Source organism: Mustela lutreola, chromosome 3, assembly GCF_030435805.1.
Source record: "Mustela lutreola isolate mMusLut2 chromosome 3, mMusLut2.pri, whole genome shotgun sequence".
NCBI classification, from domain to species: domain Eukaryota; kingdom Metazoa; phylum Chordata; class Mammalia; order Carnivora; family Mustelidae; genus Mustela; species Mustela lutreola.
The window spans coordinates 169051097-169068955 of record NC_081292.1 but is presented as its reverse complement, the minus strand read 5'-3'; the positions used below and the strand labels follow the sequence as shown (position 1 = coordinate 169068955).

The window sequence follows — 17859 nt, the reverse complement described above, 5'->3', positions numbered from 1 at the left end:
GAGAGGGAGTGACCAAGGCCTGCTGATAGGTTAAGTAAAATGAGGCCACATGCCGGCATCTCAGTTATTATAGTTACTTACAATAAGTGTAAAGCCAGAGGCATATCACAGATGGAGCAATGAACTCTAAGTGTGTCAAGAACCCTGCTGGGGCTTGGGGATGGGGAGGAGGGCATGAGCAAAGGCTCAGAATGCTGAAGACGGTCGGCACGTTTGTCTGGGGGAATTGTGAGCCCAGGGAGGGTAACGCAGCGAGGCTAGATATCAGGGTACAATACGCGGGCTGCAGGTGAACCGGTGAAGGCTCAGCTGGCTTTGCTCAGGCATGCCTAGGCAGCGGATCTCTGTTTCCGAAAGACCCTTCGGAAGTGTGGGGGCAGGGACTCGGCCAGCGCACAAACCAAGCCCTTCGGGGCCGCCCATTGGTCCTGGTGTTCCACACATCTGCAACAATCCACTAGCTTAGAACCCGCGGGGAGAGCGGTCTGCGCGCGGAGGCCAATGCTGCAGTGCGGTCCAGCTCCGCGGGGTCCGGAGGCTGAGCTTACGCGGGGCTGGGGGCTGGCAGGCAAGGGGCTGCAAGCCCCCTCTGAGCGGGCGGTGTATGAGCTGTCTGATTCACACCTCAACCTTTTGATTTTAAAGGGAAAGGGTACCTAGGAAGTCTCCGTGGTAGTCCAACGCCCCTCGCTTCCCCGTCTAAACTTCAGTTCACTCGTGGAGTGTGAACTCCACGCCCCCACGGCTAAGGAGGCTTTTCGCCTTCGCGAGGTAATTTCATTTAAGAGGAAGCACTCACGTCACTTTCGGAAGAGGCGAAAAGTTTAAAAATGCGGGTTGGGGGAGGCCGACCAAGTGTGGTCGTGGGGCACTGGCGAGTCGCAGAGCCTCCTGCAGTCGGCCCCGGGGAAACAAACAAAAACACGGGGGGGGGGAGGTCGCTCCCCGCCTCCCGGTCCCGAGGCGCGGGGGCACAGGGGCAGCTCCAGGGCCCACGGGGAAGGCTGCGTGGGATGCGAGATTGTCCCGCGCCCTCGGCGCCTTGACCTGGGCCATGCGCCCCCTCCCCGTGGTCCCGGGCGGGGCGGGCCGCGACGTGGCGCGGACTACAAGTCCCAGGAAGCCCAGAGGCGGGCGCGGGCGGAGCCTGGCGCAATTCCCCGGGATCCGGCGCGCAGGGAAGCGCCGCGGAGGACGCAGCGGCGGCGACCGGAGGGCGGCGAGCGCGCGGGCGGGCGGGGCGCGGGCGGAGGCGGGGCGCGGGCGGAGGCGGGGCCGACGTGGGCCGGAGCCCTGCGTGCCGGGGAGGGGGCCGGCCGGGCAGGCGGCGGGCGGCGCTCGGAGCGGGCTCCGCGGCTTGCGCGGCGCCTGCGGCTCGGTCCCGGCTCGGCGGGCGGCGCACGGCAGGCGCGGCTTGGGGGCCCCGGCGCGCCGGGCAGCGCAGCACGCAGAGAGCGGACCCACGCCGCAGCCGGGCGCCCAGAGCATTGCGGCCACTGCCCGGGGGCCGGCCCTCGGCCCCGGCGCTCGGAGCGCGGCGGCTGTCTGGCTTTAATGGCTGCTCGGCCGGGCAGCGCCTAGGGGTGGAAGGGGCTGAGGCGCAGGAAGGCGCCCGAGCGAGCCTCCTCCGGGGCCGGCCGCGCCTGCCGCGGCGCGCTCCATGGGGGCCCGCTGACCCGGGGCGCCGGGGCCCGCTCGCTCGCCGGCCGCGCGTCCCGGCCATGAACTGAGTCTGCGGGCCGGCCCCGCGCCTGCTCCGCCCGCTCCTTTCTTCTCGCGCCTCCTCCGCCCGCCGCCGGCGGGCCCGGCTCCCCGGGGGCTGCGGCGCCCCGGGCTCGGCGGCCCGCGGGCCCCGGGGCGCGGGGCGGCGGCGGCGGCGGCGGGGGGCGCGCGGCTCCGGGCGCGGCGCCTGCACCATGAACTACCAGCAGCAGCTGGCCAACTCGGCTGCCATCCGGGCCGAGATCCAGCGCTTCGAGTCGGTCCACCCCAACATCTACTCCATCTACGAGCTGCTGGAGCGCGTGGAGGAGCCGGTGCTGCAGAACCAGATCCGGGAGCACGTCATCGCCATCGAAGGTGAGGGCCGGGCCGCCGCGGGGCTTCTGGAAAGCGCGGGGGAGCGGGCGCCCCCGGCGCGGCGGGGTGCGCGCGCGCGTGTGTCTGTGCGTGCGTGTGTACACACGCGCGGGGCCGTGGCACGCGGCTGCCCCGCGGAGGGAGCTTTGCGGTGCTTCATGTCCTGCAAGGCCGGGCGACGGCGGAGGGGGAGGCCGAGGGCGCCGCCAGCTCTCCGGGGGAAGATGGGCGGGCAGCGTTAATTTGATCATGGGCAGTGGAGTCTCTCCTGTGCGAAGGTGGCTCGATGCTGCCGCGTCCCGGGCCGCCCTACTGACCGGACCGAGCCGATCCCCGGGGACTGCTGGCAGGGTTGGTGCCACCGGACCCGTGACAGGTTACCAGGCCAGGGCTGGGCGTCTTGCTAGATGTTGAAGAGGTTTGGGGAAGTGCAGCTGCTGGGCTGGGGGCCCTGACCAGAGTGCTTAGGTGGGGCAGGGCCACCCCCTTCTCGTCTTTGCCCAATTCAGGGAGCCCGGTGGAGACAGCTTCACGGAGCCCGTGCAGACAGCCAGCCGGGGCTGCAGGCTGTGTCGTGTCCTGGTGCCTGTCCACCTGCCTCAGTGCAAAGGCTCGTCTCCCTAGAGTGTTTTCTACCAAAAGTCTGGGGCCAGATTAGAAGTAGAGCCTTCCCTACCGGGAGGAGAGGGGGTCCCTCAGCCTCAGGGTCTCATTTTCACAGGCCAGAGGCCACCCCCTTCCAGTTTGTCCAGCGCGGCTGTGACCCTGCTGGAGAGGTGCTTCAGAGTTCGCCTCTCTTGGGCCTGTATTCTCTTGGGATTATGAGTGGCTCTTACCTCTCTGCTAGTGGGTTTCTGGTTGTCTCCTTGGTCCTTCCATTTGGCCCCACCGAGATCCGCTGCGGGGACAAGGTGGGATGTCAGTATGGGCTGTGGTGTTCGACTCCAGCCAACACTCAGTCAGCAGTTTTTCCTCTCTGTTGACCAGAGGTGGTACAAGGCCTGTGGGTGGGCCATGCTACAACTGTCCTAACCAGACGCCACTGGGGCCGCTGTTGAGGAACATTGAGAATGTTCCAAGGCCTGGCAGGAGTTTGTCCAAAAGCCTGGGTACAGGCAGTCACCCAGCTCCCCTCCATCTGGGACGGCATCGGCCACAGGAAGGCTTTGCTTTGGCATCATGCAGTCCGAACTACTAACCCCAGAGCGTCTTGGTTTGACACTTAGCCAGTTTAGGTGGGGAGGGTGGGTGCTGTGGTGCTGATCCTCTTGGCATTTGGCAGCGCGATGGACTTGAACCATGTCCCGGCCCGGCTGCCTGCCGATTGGCTGACTGCATCCACAGGGGACCTGCTGATTCCCTGGGAGGATCGGAGCAGAGCTCCAGCCTGTGTGGGACCTGGCTGTCAGAGCACGTGGCCGCCTTGTTGGCAATTTAAGATGCTTCCAGATTTCTTGAGAGCTGGAGAGTCCCCGTGTACCTCCGATGAGACCTGTGGGAGGCCGTGGGAGCTGCACGCATCTGCTGATGGCCACGTGATGTTGCACGAAGGTTCCTCCAGGGCCTGGGCATCGGCTTGGTTGTGGTCAGAGTGAGAGGGACACTGTGCCTGCTTCCCTTGTCTCTTTGCAGCTCTCTGGTTGTATCCATAGAAGTCTGATGAAACACTTGAAAAGCTAGTGGCAAGTGTTGGTTGCCTTGGCTGAGAGCCCCTCGTGGCCGTGCAGGGACCTCTCGTTGAGTGTGGTTCCTGACGCCTCGTTCTCATTTCTCATTCGGGAAGCCCAGCTCTGGGGTCTCCCGCACTTCCAGCAAAGCAGTCTGACTTTCTAGCAAGAGGCTGTGGTTACATTTTTCTTTTCTTTTCTTTCTCTCTTAAAAAAAGATGTTATATGGTTTCTAGGTGAAGGTTTTTGGTAGCTTGATGTCTGCCTTTACCATGTGACAAGTTAAGCCCTTTCTTGGCTGGAATCCTTGTCATTTTTAATAAGACTCAGAATCACTGAATATGAATCCTATTTGGGACTTTGATGCTATTATTTTTCTGTTAGAAAAAGGAATGTCTGTGTTGTGTGTGGCTGTTAATGAAGCTTAAGAACCATTCTCATATGTTTCTGTTCTTCGCTTTACTGTGAGCAGTCATATCTCCTTTCATTTGTATAGAACTTTAGCAGAAATACTCTTGCATTCATCATCTCATTGTGTGTCTGTACCAGCCCTGTGAGAATGTGGGCCAGATTCATTATCTTCCTGTCGTGAAGAATGGCAGTTCAGGGAGGGATAATGACCTCCTGAACATTTGACTGAGGTCATTCCAAGTCTGGTCTAAAGCAGAGGGTCATTTGAATAGGGAGTGTAGATCTGTACCTCCCAAAGCACCTTACACTGCCCCTTCCAACGAAAGGTAAGTTCATCCATGATAATGAAATGTCCTCTCCCTCTGTGCTGATTTTAAGATATGGCTGTGATTTATGTCTGTATTGTTGATGTTTTGGAAATTGAGAGGATTGCTCGATTGTGGCAGGGGGACATTTTTGCTACGAAAAGAACACTGTGCAGAAGCAATTTTGCGTGATTGTGTAGTGCGTGGGTTATTCACGCATACGGAGCCCAAGAGTGTGGCCGTGGGGCCCGGAAGCTGCAGGCGTCATTTGAAGGAGCCCAGGGCTGGACGTGGGCATCTGCCCAGAGTATTAGCACCTTGCAAGTCAGGATGACACAGCGGCCAAGTAGAAGTCTTTCTGAATTTTAAAACAGAACCATCTGCTATCAGGAAAGCCTGTGCACATCAGGGCAGATAGTTGTTTAAAAATCATTTGTCCCACCAAACAGAAAACAGTCTGCATTTCAGAGGCTATCCAGCTCGTCTTCCCCTGCTTCTGTGAGTACATGTACAAAGTTGGATTCCTATTTACAGAGTTTCTCGGTTAACATATTGTGAGTACTTTTCAGTGATATAGACAATTTTGGAGATATAATTTCTTATTTTGGCATAATAATCCGGCATTTGGCTGTGCCATAATTTATTTAAAATTTTTCTATTTTTTGGTGTTTTCAAGAGTTTTTACTGTTGGTGTGAGGAGTGGCCTTGTTTGGCCAACATCTTTTCAAAGCTCATTTCAAAGTGATTGTAAGTGGGTCTGGATTGGAAAATCTCTTGGTGATGGGCTGAATTGTGTCTATCTTATTTGAAAGAGTTCACTGAGAGTTCCAAATAAGAATGGGTCTGTGGACCCTGTTCGCAGGCATGGGAAATGTGATTTTGTTTTTGTTTTAAAATAATAACTTGTCAAAAAGTTTTTTTTTTTTTCAAATTTTTATTTTAGACTTTGAGAGATTCATTTTTTTCTCCTAAATCTCTGGATTCTAAGGAAGCATTGCCTACTGTTTTCAGATTGTCTTGGTCAGATTTCTGGAGTGTCCCACAGGGGTGTGGCATGCTCTGAAATGTAGCTGGGTGGCACGGATGTTCTCCAAACCCAGACACAAGGGCAGGATCCGCTGCTTCTGGTGTGGAGAGCTTGTCTGGGTTCCCCCCTTTGGTTCTCTTTAAAAAAAAAATCTGTCTGGGGTGGATGGGTCTGAGGTAAACGAAGTCAGCTGCCTTTCTTGTTAAATAAACTTGCTCTTCTCTTAGGGCTCATGTCTCTGTTGGCGACTGCACAGTGTAATTCAGTTTGCCAGCAGTCGCACTGTGGTGGGAATAGCAGCACAGAGGGCTCACTTGCTGGGGTGATGGCTGAGCCCCCAACCAGCTTTTAGGCCTCCACACCACCCCCCCTTTCCCAGGTGGCCCATCAGGCTTCCTGCCAGTCCCACTGGTGGTTTGTGCAGCTTCCTCTGGAGAGAAAGGCAGGAGAGCGCAGTCGCAGTCCTCAGCCAGAGAGCTCTGCCTGGCGTCTCTGGAAAGGGCACTTCGATGGAGTGGGGAGGAGGGGTGCTTGGGCTGAGCCCCTGCACCAGGGGACCTGGGAAGGTGGGGGTAAAGGGCCACTTAAATGCTGTGATCCAGCTGCACTGTGGAGCATCTGCGGACAGTGGAGTGCTAAGTGCTTACCCTGCATCGTCTCAGTTCATCCTGCGGTGATCCTAGGATCTTGATGCCACCGCTGAGGTCCTGAACATGGAGGAGACTTGTCAGAGCTGGCCGCGGGCTGGACTGACCTGGGTGCTGGCTCCGCAGCTCCTTACGAGCCAGAGCAGAGCTCCTGGTCATTCATAGTCTCCGCAGGCTGGAAGCGCCGCGGTCCCCAGCACAGCCTGCCTTTCCCCTGCCAGGAAGGGTCTGACAGTGCTGCTGGTAGCTGCGGGTGTTGTTTCTGTAAAGCTGCTCACCGTGGCGAGCTTGTAAGAGTTGGTTTTCATATAGGACATTATTCAATCTGGTTGTTGCCTGTGTATGTGTCTAGGGAACAAGTACCTTCTTCCTGCCATGGATGAGCATGATTTTTCTTTGCCAGTATCGCCTGCATTTATATATTTCAGGTTTAATTGAAAGGTGCAGTTATGGGGCCTTCTAGTTATTGATACAAATGTTGCACTTTCTTCCTTCGAAATAATTCTCAGTTGGCCGTTACTTGCTTCCAGGTTAAAGTTCATACCTTCCCGTCCAGACGTCCCTTCTGGCCTGGCTGACGGCAGCATCTTCCCATACCTCTCCCAGGCACAGTTTCGGCCTGCCCGTTCCGTGTCCTTCGACTCCTCTCTAGCCTGCAGGACTGGGAGCTTTCTGAGGGCAGAAATAAGGATCTGTTCATTTTTTTAAATGTCCTCAGCGATTCAGTGTGACATGTCTGGCTCTTGGAGGAGGCCCAGGAATTGTTTGTTGACTGGCTCACTTGCCAGAGGGACTAACCTTTTCTCTGGAGTTTGAGTCTCTTTGCTCCTCATTGGTAATATAAATAGCGTTTATCCCCTGGCAGAAGTTGAGGGCGTTTTGAAACTTGTTAGGAGGGTACAGATGTTAGGGCTGGGCACCTTTTGGATCTGATGGGTTTCAGCCTGGGTGGAAACTAAACACCATGTGTTTGGGGTGGAAATGAGGCTTCTTTAGCGGGTGTAGGAGAAGGGAAGACTGCTTGATGAATCTGAGAGCCCTTTTCCACCAGGCGCTTTGCACAGAGAGGGTGTTCCTTTGTGTTGGGTGTGATTGACTTTCCAGCGGAGAAGACTGACGTGATGTATCTTCACTGTAACACTGAGATCCGTGGTTCCCCAAGTTCAAGTGCAGTTGGATGACATGGAGGGAAGCAGACTGCTGGCCCCCAACCCCCAACTTCCTAGCTCTGTAGGTCCGGAGTGGGGTCCAAGAATGTGTTTTTTGAATGAGTTTCCAGAGGCTGCCAGAGCTGCTGGTCCAGGGACCACTCTCTGAGAAGTGTTGCTGTGGGTGGAGGAGCTCCTGCGGGCAGGACCTCTCTGGGCCCGCTGGTGGGCACGCATTCTTACGTGCAGGTGACAGGTGAGGCTGGGGAGTTCATTAAGGCCACACAACTTAGGCATCATGGAGAAGGGATCTAAATCCAGGTCCGAACGGGTTCACGTCACTGTTCCGGCTACATCCATGATGCTGAGTGCTGATGCTGAGTGCCCGTGAGGGAGGCAGTCACACGGGGGTGGACATGATTGGGGGAGCCTATAGGGAGCTGCTCCCGCTTTAAGGCCCCTCTGCTGTGACGTTTGCTTTCCTTCCAGTCTTCTGGAGATTTTTGCGGCTTCTTGGAGTCCCCTGTGCATTTAGAAGGGGCTCGTCAAACTTCAGTTGGCGGGGTGATTCGTCAGAGGATAACGTTTTGTTATCGCCGGTGTGGAGCTGGAAGAGGCTTTCAGTGAAGGAGGCGAGCTGCGTGTCATGAGCAGCCTGGGAGGGCCGACGGGGAGCCCGAAGGACGTGACTCAGAGCCGAGAAGCCACTAGAGCAGCTGCAGGAAACTTCATAGCAAATTCTGGGGCCCTGTCACTGCCACCTCTGTTTTTGTGGTTGTTGTTGTTGTTTTGTTTTGTTTTTCCAAACCAGACTTTTTATTTGGTTAAGACTAAAATCCCTTAGTTTGCATCCTTCTTCTTCTTCTTCTTCTTCTTGTTCCTGTGTACCCTGCAGGTGTTTATAGTTTGTGAGTCTCGCTCCGGCTTGTTTTAACTACTGATTTGGTCTTGTCTCGTGTTTCTCAACATTCAAACAAACCCGTTCCCCCACCTCCCACCCCCCTTCTCTACGCTGCAGATCCTCTGAGTCCTTTGCTTAAGTGATTGAGTTTGGCAAAGCGGATCAGGCTTAGTTATTTTTAAAATCCAGGGTTCGGAGTTCTGATCTGGTGCTTAGCTGCATAATTCCTTCCCTTTGTTAAGTGCCTCTCTCTGAGGAGGAGGCCTTCTGCAGAAATTAAGCCGCAGTCTCTGCAGCATCTGTTATTTTGGGACTGGGGATGAGGGCAAGGCTTTGTATGTGCCGCCGTGGGCCCCTCTTCCAGGAGTTCTGTGCTTTTGAGGGGCTGAGAGGGATTGTGGGTTCTTGCTTTATGGAGTGGGAAGCCCATATGCAGGGCTGCGAGTGAAGTGACTTTCCCGAGATGCACTGATGACCCACCCAGGAGCAGGGTTGTTCCGGTCTGGTCCCTCCAGCCTCCCTGGGCCCCAGCTCTCAACTGCCTGAGGCCCGAAAGTGGTGTCTTGGTTGCCTCTGGGGGTTGCGAGGGAAAGAGAACAGTGCCACCCCTACAGAAGAGGTTGTTAATGGACCCTTTGAATAACCAGCCAAATAGTTTGTGTGCGAGGTCGGAACATTTTCCATAAAGAGCAGGCTAAATATAGGCTCCAGGGTGGGGACCTGGGCCCAAGAGGGGGGTGTCAGGCCTCAGATATTGTTTCTTCCACTGGTAATCAGAACTTGCCACCAGCCCGGAACAGGTGGCCACCCTGAGCTGTCTGGGAACAGATTGGTGTTTTTGTTTAACCAGGGCCTCATTTGCAAATTTCACACTTCTCCCGCTGTTTGGTGGGGATTGTCTTTTTTTGGGCTGCAGTGTTGGAGTATTTGTACAGTGTTTCTACACAAGCAACTGTCTCATCTTTAAAGCTGCTCATGCCGTCTGCTTGTCATTAGCATCGTGGTTTAGAAGCAGCTTTTTATTTTTCATTTTTTAAGGGTGGGAAACACTTTTCATGGTCCTGGGAGAAGAATTCAAATAATTACTGGCCATGTTCACTTTTGATTTATGTTTGGTCTTAGAAATGTCAACATTCAACAGGCTCCCGCAAATAGAACCATGTTGATTTCCAGCTTAGGACACAGCCTCACCGAAGCCACTGTTCCCATGTTCCCAGATAATAGTCTTCAAGGGAGAAGAGTGTCTTTTGGAAGTCAATTTAGTTTGAGTTTAAAGAGTTTTAGTTGACAGGGACATACCAACAATAATGATGAAAGGAAGAAATTAGAAATTTTTTTTTTTTTAATCAATGCCTGCGACAAAACAAGACCCATTTTAGGTTCCTGGCAGAGTTTTTACCTCTGAAGTGCAAGACCAGAAGCGTGCCCTCTGCGTGAGGACGGATGGTGGCCGTTAGCAAGATTTGGTCTTGCAGGTGAGCTGGTTACTTCCTGGTTTCTGTAATGAAAACGAAATTGATTTGGAGAGAGCTGATGGCCCTGAGATTCAGCTGTTTGTTTCCAGTTGTCCTTTTCCGTGAGGGGAGAGCAGGCCTATCTTCCAGGGAGGGTGCTTGGCTGAAGCCTGCCAACCCACCCTTCGTGGTGGTTCTTGAGGACCTGGGGTGCCGCAGTCACGTGTGGTTCCCTCTCCCGTTCTGACCCGGCTGCCATTAGTGCAGGCTGGTAAGCCTGATTTCAGACGGACAAGAGCATTGTTTCAGTTGTAGGCTCAACAACCAGGTCTGGGTCTCTGCTTGTCCATGTGTTACTATTTTGAGTTTGGGATTGCTGGGACTGGGACCACTTTAAGCTCCTGAATTTGTCTGAGCTCTTTTTTCACCTAGAGCATTATTACAGAAAGATGCCCGAGTCATCAGGGAGGAGGTTTTCACGGACTGAGCACATGTATGTCACAGGCATTCAGATGAACAGACAAGGCAGCCGGCACAGCCAGGACCCGTCTGGGCTCTGGGTTGAGTTTAGTTATAGGAGGTTGCCTTGGTTTATTGGTGCGTTCTCCCACTGATGGGCATTTGCATGGTTTCCTGTTTCTGGCTGCTACGAACAGCGCCACTGAGAACATTCTCGTACTGGTCTTTTGGTTCCTATCAGGTACCTAGGAGTGGGGAGCTGTGTGATGTTACCTGTGTGGACACAACCAACCATGAAACCAGTCTGTCTGGTCGGTAGGCACCAGTCTGAAGAGACCTTTCATTGCTGTTCAGTGTTTAGTTCATGGGGCTTAGGGACTGCCTTCTGCTTTTGATTTTAATTCTCTGCCTTGTTTGTTCATAAACAAATATTTAAGTGGCTAATAAATTTCCGGCACTGTCTTAGATTTTAGGATTTTTCTATGCACTGTTAAATCCTTGTTAGATGAATAATTACAGCTCTGTAAAGAGAAGCTGTGTGAGTGAAATCCTTCACCAGGAAGTACTTTCCTTTAAAATGTGGATGGCACAGTTCCCCTGAGGCCGGCATGGGCCCCTTTGGGCTCTCCCTGGCTCTTGGCAAATCAGTAATCAGTTGGGGTACTCATTCTGGAGGATCCCAGCCCAGTCCAGGATCCATCTCACCACACCCATCCTGGGTGTTAGGTAACCTTTGGATCTGTGTTGGCATTTGAATGGAAACTCATTTTCTACTCTGGGCCTAAGCTGTTCTGTGGTCTTATAGTTACATATTAGCACTCCTCAGTTTCTGTTGTTTGTAGCAATTATGTGCAAGACAGGAAAGAAAAAAAGCTAAGTGTTGCCAACTCTGTTACTCTCAAGGGGTTATTTTCTTTGTTCCTTCTGTGGTGATCTGGAGCTGCCCATCCTCTCGACAAAGGCCACACTGACCGGGGCCAAACCTGGGAGCTCATGAGGGTGGGAGGGTGTGTGCGTGCGGGAGAGCTTCTCCAGTGGCTTCACACAAGAAAATGTTTATTTTGAGGGATGGGGGTGGGAGGGCTGTGTTTATTGTCCCAGCTTAGCATGGAAGTAGCTAGTGTGAGAATCAATAGGCAAGGTTTTATGAAGCACTTACAGTGGGGCAAAGGGCAGTTTTTAAAATCTGGGGTGGGGGAGGGCAGGCAGATGTACGGGACCCGAGGCCTTCTGCCAGCACACCTTAGATCTAGCTCAGGAGGCCATAGGAATACAAACTGAGATAAGGGGCCACAGTAGTTCCAGGCTACGTGAGAAAGCCAGGGCTGCCTTGCAGGGAATGGGATTAACCCAGTTTGGAGGGTGGGTGGGACTCCCAGTGGAGGGTTTTCCGGCTAGTGGGTAACAAACAGGATGGATCCTCAGCATACAGAGACTCAAGGAGTTCTGGGTGATGGAGAAGAGCCTCTGCTCTTCCAGAGAGCAGGTCAGGAGCACTTTTATTGGGGAGCAGGAAACTATTGATTATGGATTTCCATTTGGGGAGGGGAGCACTGTGATGCTCAGCTGTGGCCCTGCAGGCTAGAGGGGGTCTTGGTGGCTGCAGTCATGGGGACTGGTGGGGAGGGCTCAAAACCGGGACCATCATCCAGGCTGTTATGGGGGGAGGTGGGAGCACAGACAGGCCCCAGGAGATGGTCAGGGAGGTGCAGGCCACCAATGTGGCCTGTGAGCCTCAGGATGGAGTGGGGGAGAAGAGAGACTGAGGTTTGATCCTTGAGGTTTGTTGAAGGGATTCCAACTATGGATGCCCTGGGGGTTTGGGCAGGGGGTGTACGGGGCCATGTGCGACAGTTACCTGGGATTTGTGGAAGAGGGCCCTGTCCTGTGGGGCTGATTTGCATATGTAGATCAGGGAATCACCCTGTCTCTGGAGCAGGCCAAGAGGCAGGCATCCGGGATGTATTGTGGCCTCTTCCTACCCTGCAGACTTTAAATGGGTGTCCGAGGTGTGTGGACGAGAGTTGCTCCGGAGTCTGGCTGGTGTGTATCTGTCCAGGAGCTGAATCTGCCCCAGGTAGGGGCTTACATGATTGAGTTGTTGCTCATAGCCCCTGGACTGTGGTGGCCCCTGAAGTCTAGCTTGTCCAGCCAGAGTCTTTTGGCCAGCTGTTCCTTTTTCAGAGCAGTGCCGAGGGCATACCCCGGGATGCTTGACTGATGTATCGGTCTGGAGCTAAACCTGAACTTACATCTTTACGTCGGGCTCTCTACCCAAGTCTGTGGCTGTTCCTGTCTATTAGGTGTGTGTAGTTTCCACTTAATGGCTTGAATCCATAGACTTGTAGAGCCAAGTGCTGGGAGTACAGAGGTGAATGGGCCATTTGCCAGGTGTGAACAAGACAGGTTTGTGCTTTGGGCCAGGTGTGTAGTGAGCTGGGGGGTAGCGAGGGTGCCATGAAGAGGCCCGGGGGCTCCTGGAAGAGGCCTTGTTTGAGCCCCAAAAGGCAGAAAGCTAATGTCGTGGAGGGTTGTTGACAGGGGACTCTGTCATCTATCAGGAGGCCTTGGAAAACTCATCTTTGCCCAAAGATGTCTCACTGTGTTCACGCAGAGAAGTCAGTTTCCATTTTTTCACTTAGAAAATTACAGTTTTACTGGGGTTTCTCAGTCTGTGTTTGCGTTTCTGGTCATCTCATGCTGGGGAATAAAAGAGTTACTTGTCTCTTTTCGTCCACAGTCTGAATCTACAGGTTTTTTCTTTTCCTTCCCCCCGCCCCCACTCCCCCCTGCTTTAGACTCCCCAAATCCTACACTCTTTCCCTAAGTTCCCAGCTGGCCAGGAGACATCACCAGAGTGCTGCTAAAATCATGCGCAGTGGCATGTGGTTTGTTGCCCCCCCCCCCAGCCCTGCCCCCATGCCAGGTGAGGCCTGGAGGTGCTGGGAGGGCAACTTGTCCTGAAAGTGCTTCAGAATTCCAGAGTTCCAATTAAGAGCCTGTGTTCTTCTAGAATTCCACCTTCTCCTTCTGATGGGACGCAGGTTGCTGTGCACTGAGAGTTTTGCAGATTGCCTGCTTAGAGATAAAAGACATAGAGTGGTACAGCTGTACTCTCGTCTGGGGAGATCGGCACCCCTCCACTTGCTGGCATTGATGCTGGGGTGTGTTGTGTTGAGCAGAGTGTGGTAAGAGGCAATTGCGCATCTGAGTGGACGGAGCCCTCACCCACCTGTGGGTCTCAGGCACCTCCTTCTGGGTCTGCTTAGGGAGGGAGCAGTGTACTATTCTAGGGCCTGGGAGCCATACAAACAAGGCATTTTGTGACTAAGAGACAAAATTTGCAGATTAACTCCAGCTTGAGCTTGAGGAGGCTTTCTTTTCTTCAGCGTTTTGTGATGAAAATTGTCAAACACACAGAAGAGTTAAAAGAATGTTTAGAGGAACTCTTCTGTTCCCTTTGCCTTGCTTCTCTCCTTGTCATTGCGGCGTATCTCCCCATCCAGCCAGAGGATTGTTATCTAGCATTTTCTCTAGATTTCAGAGTTTTCCAAGGCTCATCTGATTTTGACTTGGAATCCAAAGGATTACTGGAAATGGTGCTAGGCAGGGTGTTAGGGCATCTGGTTCGAGGTGCAGTGCCGGCAGAGAGGGGCAACGCATGGGCTGAGTGTGGGTGCTTGTGAGGGGGTCTCATTCTGCAGGGAGTTGGTTTAATTTGGGGTCTGGAAGGACAGCATTTTGTTGTGTTACTGTTGATTTAGTTCAGATGTGAACCCAGAAGGAAACTTGAACTGAATTCTGACTTGAATTCCCCATTTCAGGGGGTGTATTTGGGAGGGCAGCCCCTCTTCGGTCCTTGGTAGTTTTGGGGATGGGATGGCACAGAGGGCTTTGGTTTTAGGAGGAGCCCATGTGTTGATATGGAAGACAGGCATTTTCTCATTTAATAAGTTACATTGTGATCGTTTCCTGGAAGGGGAATGATGTCCTGGAGGCTGACAGCCATGGTGACTCTGTGTGGCCTCTAGCAGACAGATACCTCTTGCTTGGGGATCCGAGGCAGGGTCCTGCCTCGTGACTTGCCATGGCATTCTTGGGACACACATGTCCCTTTGGTCCTTCAATTTAGAAGGGGTTGAACTTTGATCTCAGGGTTCCCCCGTCTCTGAAGTGACCACCACAACTGCCCCTTTCATTGCTCCTCATTCTCCAAAATGACCAAGTCTGGCAGAGGTGGGGATGGGTGGGGGGAGGAGGAGATGGTCAGATGAGGCCCGATTGCCCTAGGGCCTTGTGTTGAATTGTTTCTATCCATAATTCTCCTCCGCCAACAAAGTCACAGAGTGAAATCTCACTCAGTAGAGCAGTGTCCAGTCAAGGGAAGGAAACATATTGCGTGTGTGTGTGTGTAACCCATGTGGTCCATGGAAAAAGTAGCACCGACATGGGTGCATCTCTTGAAGGCTTCCTTCTGACACCTGAGCGTGGGCAGGTGTGTGCTGAAGAACCTCGTGGACGATAATCTCCAGCTCTCTGCAGTACTCTGGTCCCCCAGACTTAGAGACAGTAAACAGCAGGTGTGCAGCTGTCTAACCTGGTGATGGTGTGTCATTGTCATCGTAATGGGCATGTGTTGAAAGCAGCCGGGGTGATGAACACGTCTGTTATGTGTATGACTTATATGGCAGGTTTTAAGGCAGATCCTAGAAGTCTAATTAAGCTCTCAGTCACCTCGCTGGTTCACGAGTTTGAGGGAGCAGCCTCCAGAATGGCAGTCATTGTGGCCCTGAATGGGGAGCTGAATTACAGTGTGATTCTTGTCTCTGCAGTGTTAATCACAGTGTTAATTATAGAACCCGATTGGCCCCAAATTCCTGTTCTCCAGACTGGGCCCAAATGGGGCATGTCTTCCGGGTTGTCCTTGAGCCAGCAGTGACTTCACAGTGGGCTGGTAGAGTCCCCAGCCTCCTCCTCATCTGCCCCCTGCAGTGCTCCCCGCATCCTGCCCAGAGCTGGCTGGACCGGAAGGCCTGGAGGTGGGGTGTTACTGAGTTAGCAGATTCCTTCCCGGATCCTCTCTCAGGTCTTCTACACACAGAGTCCTCTCCGGGTGGGCTCCGCTTCTGCTGGCCGGTCGGACTCTCCTCTCCCCTTCCCAGGACTTCCAGCATCTTTGCTCAGGGACCTACCTTCGTTTCTTTGCCAGATTTCAGTTTGAATGGGTCTGTGTGTCCAAAATCTCTAGCAGAGCTCGGGCTTTAATTTCCATTTGGTCGCATTCCTGTCTTCACGGCAAGCAGGCTTTGAGCTAAGGGGAATTTATGGCAGAATGTGTCTCGGTTGTCACCTCTTTGTCACTCGGTGAGGGGTTGAGTTTCTGAAGAAAAGGTTGGTGGCTCGATGCCCCTCCCTCTCTTCCCACTCCTTCCTTTCTCACGATGTGGGAAAGCTATCCCCCCCCCCCCCCCAAGTGGGAAAGCTTAGCTTTTGAACGTGTCCTCTGTGGTGGGACACGATGCTTTGGCCCTTCCAGCAGTTTATGAAAGTGCGATCCAGCCTAGTTCGTGAGCTATCGTGGAGGAGGGCGTTCCCCAGAGACTGGCCTGTACAGTTCATCTGGTCATTTCCGTAACAGGCAACCCAAATTCTCCTTATAGCTTGGCTCCCCCTGAGTACTGAAAGGCCTCTTGTTTCTGAGGCCTTATCTTAAATGCTGCTTCCCGGGGATCCCAGGGCCGTCGGCCTCTCCAGACGCCCAGACATCCCTCTCCCTTCTCTATCTGTCTCTGGTGTGTGTGTTTGTGGACACATGGGGATGTCTTTCCCCCGGTTTATCCCAAAAGCAGCCTGGCAGCCTTGGCCGTGATTTGTTCCCAGAAGGGTGGGCAGTGGAGACATGCGTGGACCATCTGCATGGTGGAGGGAGGGGGGGGCGTCTGCACCTTCTCACACCAGAGAACAACAGTTCCTCACCCTGCTGCACCCACCTGTGGCTTCTGAAAACAGTCCCTGCCTAAGAATTCTGTAGGAAGATACCGTGTAAGAGCTAATTGCAGTGAACTTTTCCAGAAACGTGTGTTTGGAAGATCCATGTTCCATGGTTACTGTTACCTTGGCTCTTGTTACATAACTCCTGTTAGATACGGGGGTTTTGGGAGCTTGGGTTCCAATATTTGAAAAACATGACTTCAACTACAGTGACTATGGTATTGCCTTTTTGGGGCTTTCTGGACATAAACACAGGAATTGTAATCAGAAACCTGAGTTTATTTGACCAAGAGTTTCTTTGTTGGTTTGAAAATATGCTGCTGGGACCACTCCTGACGAGGGGCTGTCAGAGGCTGCGTCCCCAGGAGAAGGGCCACTGAGCCTCCAGGCCACTACTGTTGGCCTCACGCTTAGGCTGACCCACGTCCATGCTGCATTCCTCCCTCCACACTCTGCAGGGATGGGGAGGCAGGGCTGGTGGGCAAGGGGCTGAAGGGACAGCATGTTAGACCGAGACCCTAGCCGTCTGCTTATGCAGTTGACTAGAGTATGTCTTCTGATGGTTTTTCTGTGATCTCAGGCCAGCTTCTGGCCTTTTCCCTGAGCCTGAGGGAAGCTGGAGCTGGAACAGCCCCTTGCTGATTCTTTCTCTCTAAAGCCCCAGGTGGCCAGGTCCTACTTGGGCTGGGCTGACTCTCTTTCATTGGGGAATTTGTTTGTGATCAGTTGTGACCTTTTCCATGCTGAGCTTCTGTACCTGGAAAGCCCCAGAGGGAGCAGCTGCTGGGAGTCTGTCGGGCGGGTTTGGAGTGCTCCCGTGTTCCAGGCCCAGCGCTGCAGCCAACTGGCCCAGGGGCCTCCACGCTCTCCTCCCTGGTTGCTCCATCCCAGACCTTAGCTACGAGTTCATTTTGAGGAAGAGAAGACAGAAACGGCTCCCTGAGATTGCCCTGTGCGGTGCAGACCTCCAGGGAGAGGCTGATGCAGGGATGTCCCTCTTGGGCCTGGGGTATAGTTCTGCTCCCGATGCCAGGCAGGCAGCAGGTTTGCCTTGTAAATGACACCGTTTGTTGCCTGGAGGCGTCTCTGACAGCTGCTCCTGCTCTGGATTCCAGAAATTTCTATGAAACATTTCAGGAACACCCTCCCTCCCTCCCAGTTTCTTCCTTTTCTTCACTTGGTACAACCCATAACCGCTCCAGCTGTTTCCTGAGTGTGTGCTGTGCGTGGGACCCCGTGGTGAGCGCTTAAACATGCTTTCTGTCCTTTTATCCAGGTTTCCCTAGGACAGATGTGGTAGGACCCTCATTTGACAGGTGTGGAGCCTGAGAGCCAGGGTTTGAGCCCTTGCCTGAATCCACCCACACCTTGGAGCTGGCAAATTTAGGGTTTAGACTCGGGAGTCACAGTCATGATGTTTTAGTGAAACAGAGAGGAAGCCTCTCTCATCAGACCAAGGCCTGCAGGTTCTAGTTGGTGATTGGAAGCTCATACCCACACCCAGTGTTTTACTTATTGCTGAAGTTTTAAAGAAAAGAAAAGCTGCAGATCATGTTGACTGTGTCGCTGAGGTTTGGTGATGCTGGGATGCTGAGTGCTGGTTTTGGTTGCACAAGGAGGAGACACGGTGGCAGGCTCGCTGCTTGCAGTGGCAGGTCTGTGGTCTGGGACAGGGACAACTTCCAGATGTTGTGCCATTGAAAAGACGCCCAAGTTCAGAAAGTCTGCAGCACCTTTAATCTGAGTTGGTTGGAAGTACTGCTCTTAAAC

At 53.6% G+C, this 17859-nt stretch overlaps 1 protein-coding gene across 3 annotated transcripts in view; it reads left to right on the top strand.

Moving 5' to 3' along the window:
• Positions 1-1320: 1320 nt before the first annotated feature.
• Positions 1321-17859, top strand: part of AGAP1 (ArfGAP with GTPase domain, ankyrin repeat and PH domain 1) — a 505804-nt gene continuing 489265 nt past the window's right edge. For 2 of the 3 annotated variants that reach the window (XM_059167642.1, XM_059167641.1), the window contains exon 1: positions 1323-2079. In XM_059167642.1, the coding sequence (XP_059023625.1) occupies positions 1917-2079 (163 nt within the window). In that variant the 5' untranslated portion in view covers positions 1323-1916. Of the gene's footprint in view, positions 2080-17859 lie in introns of all 3 variants that reach the window. The other variant, XM_059167640.1, reaches the window with a different exon arrangement.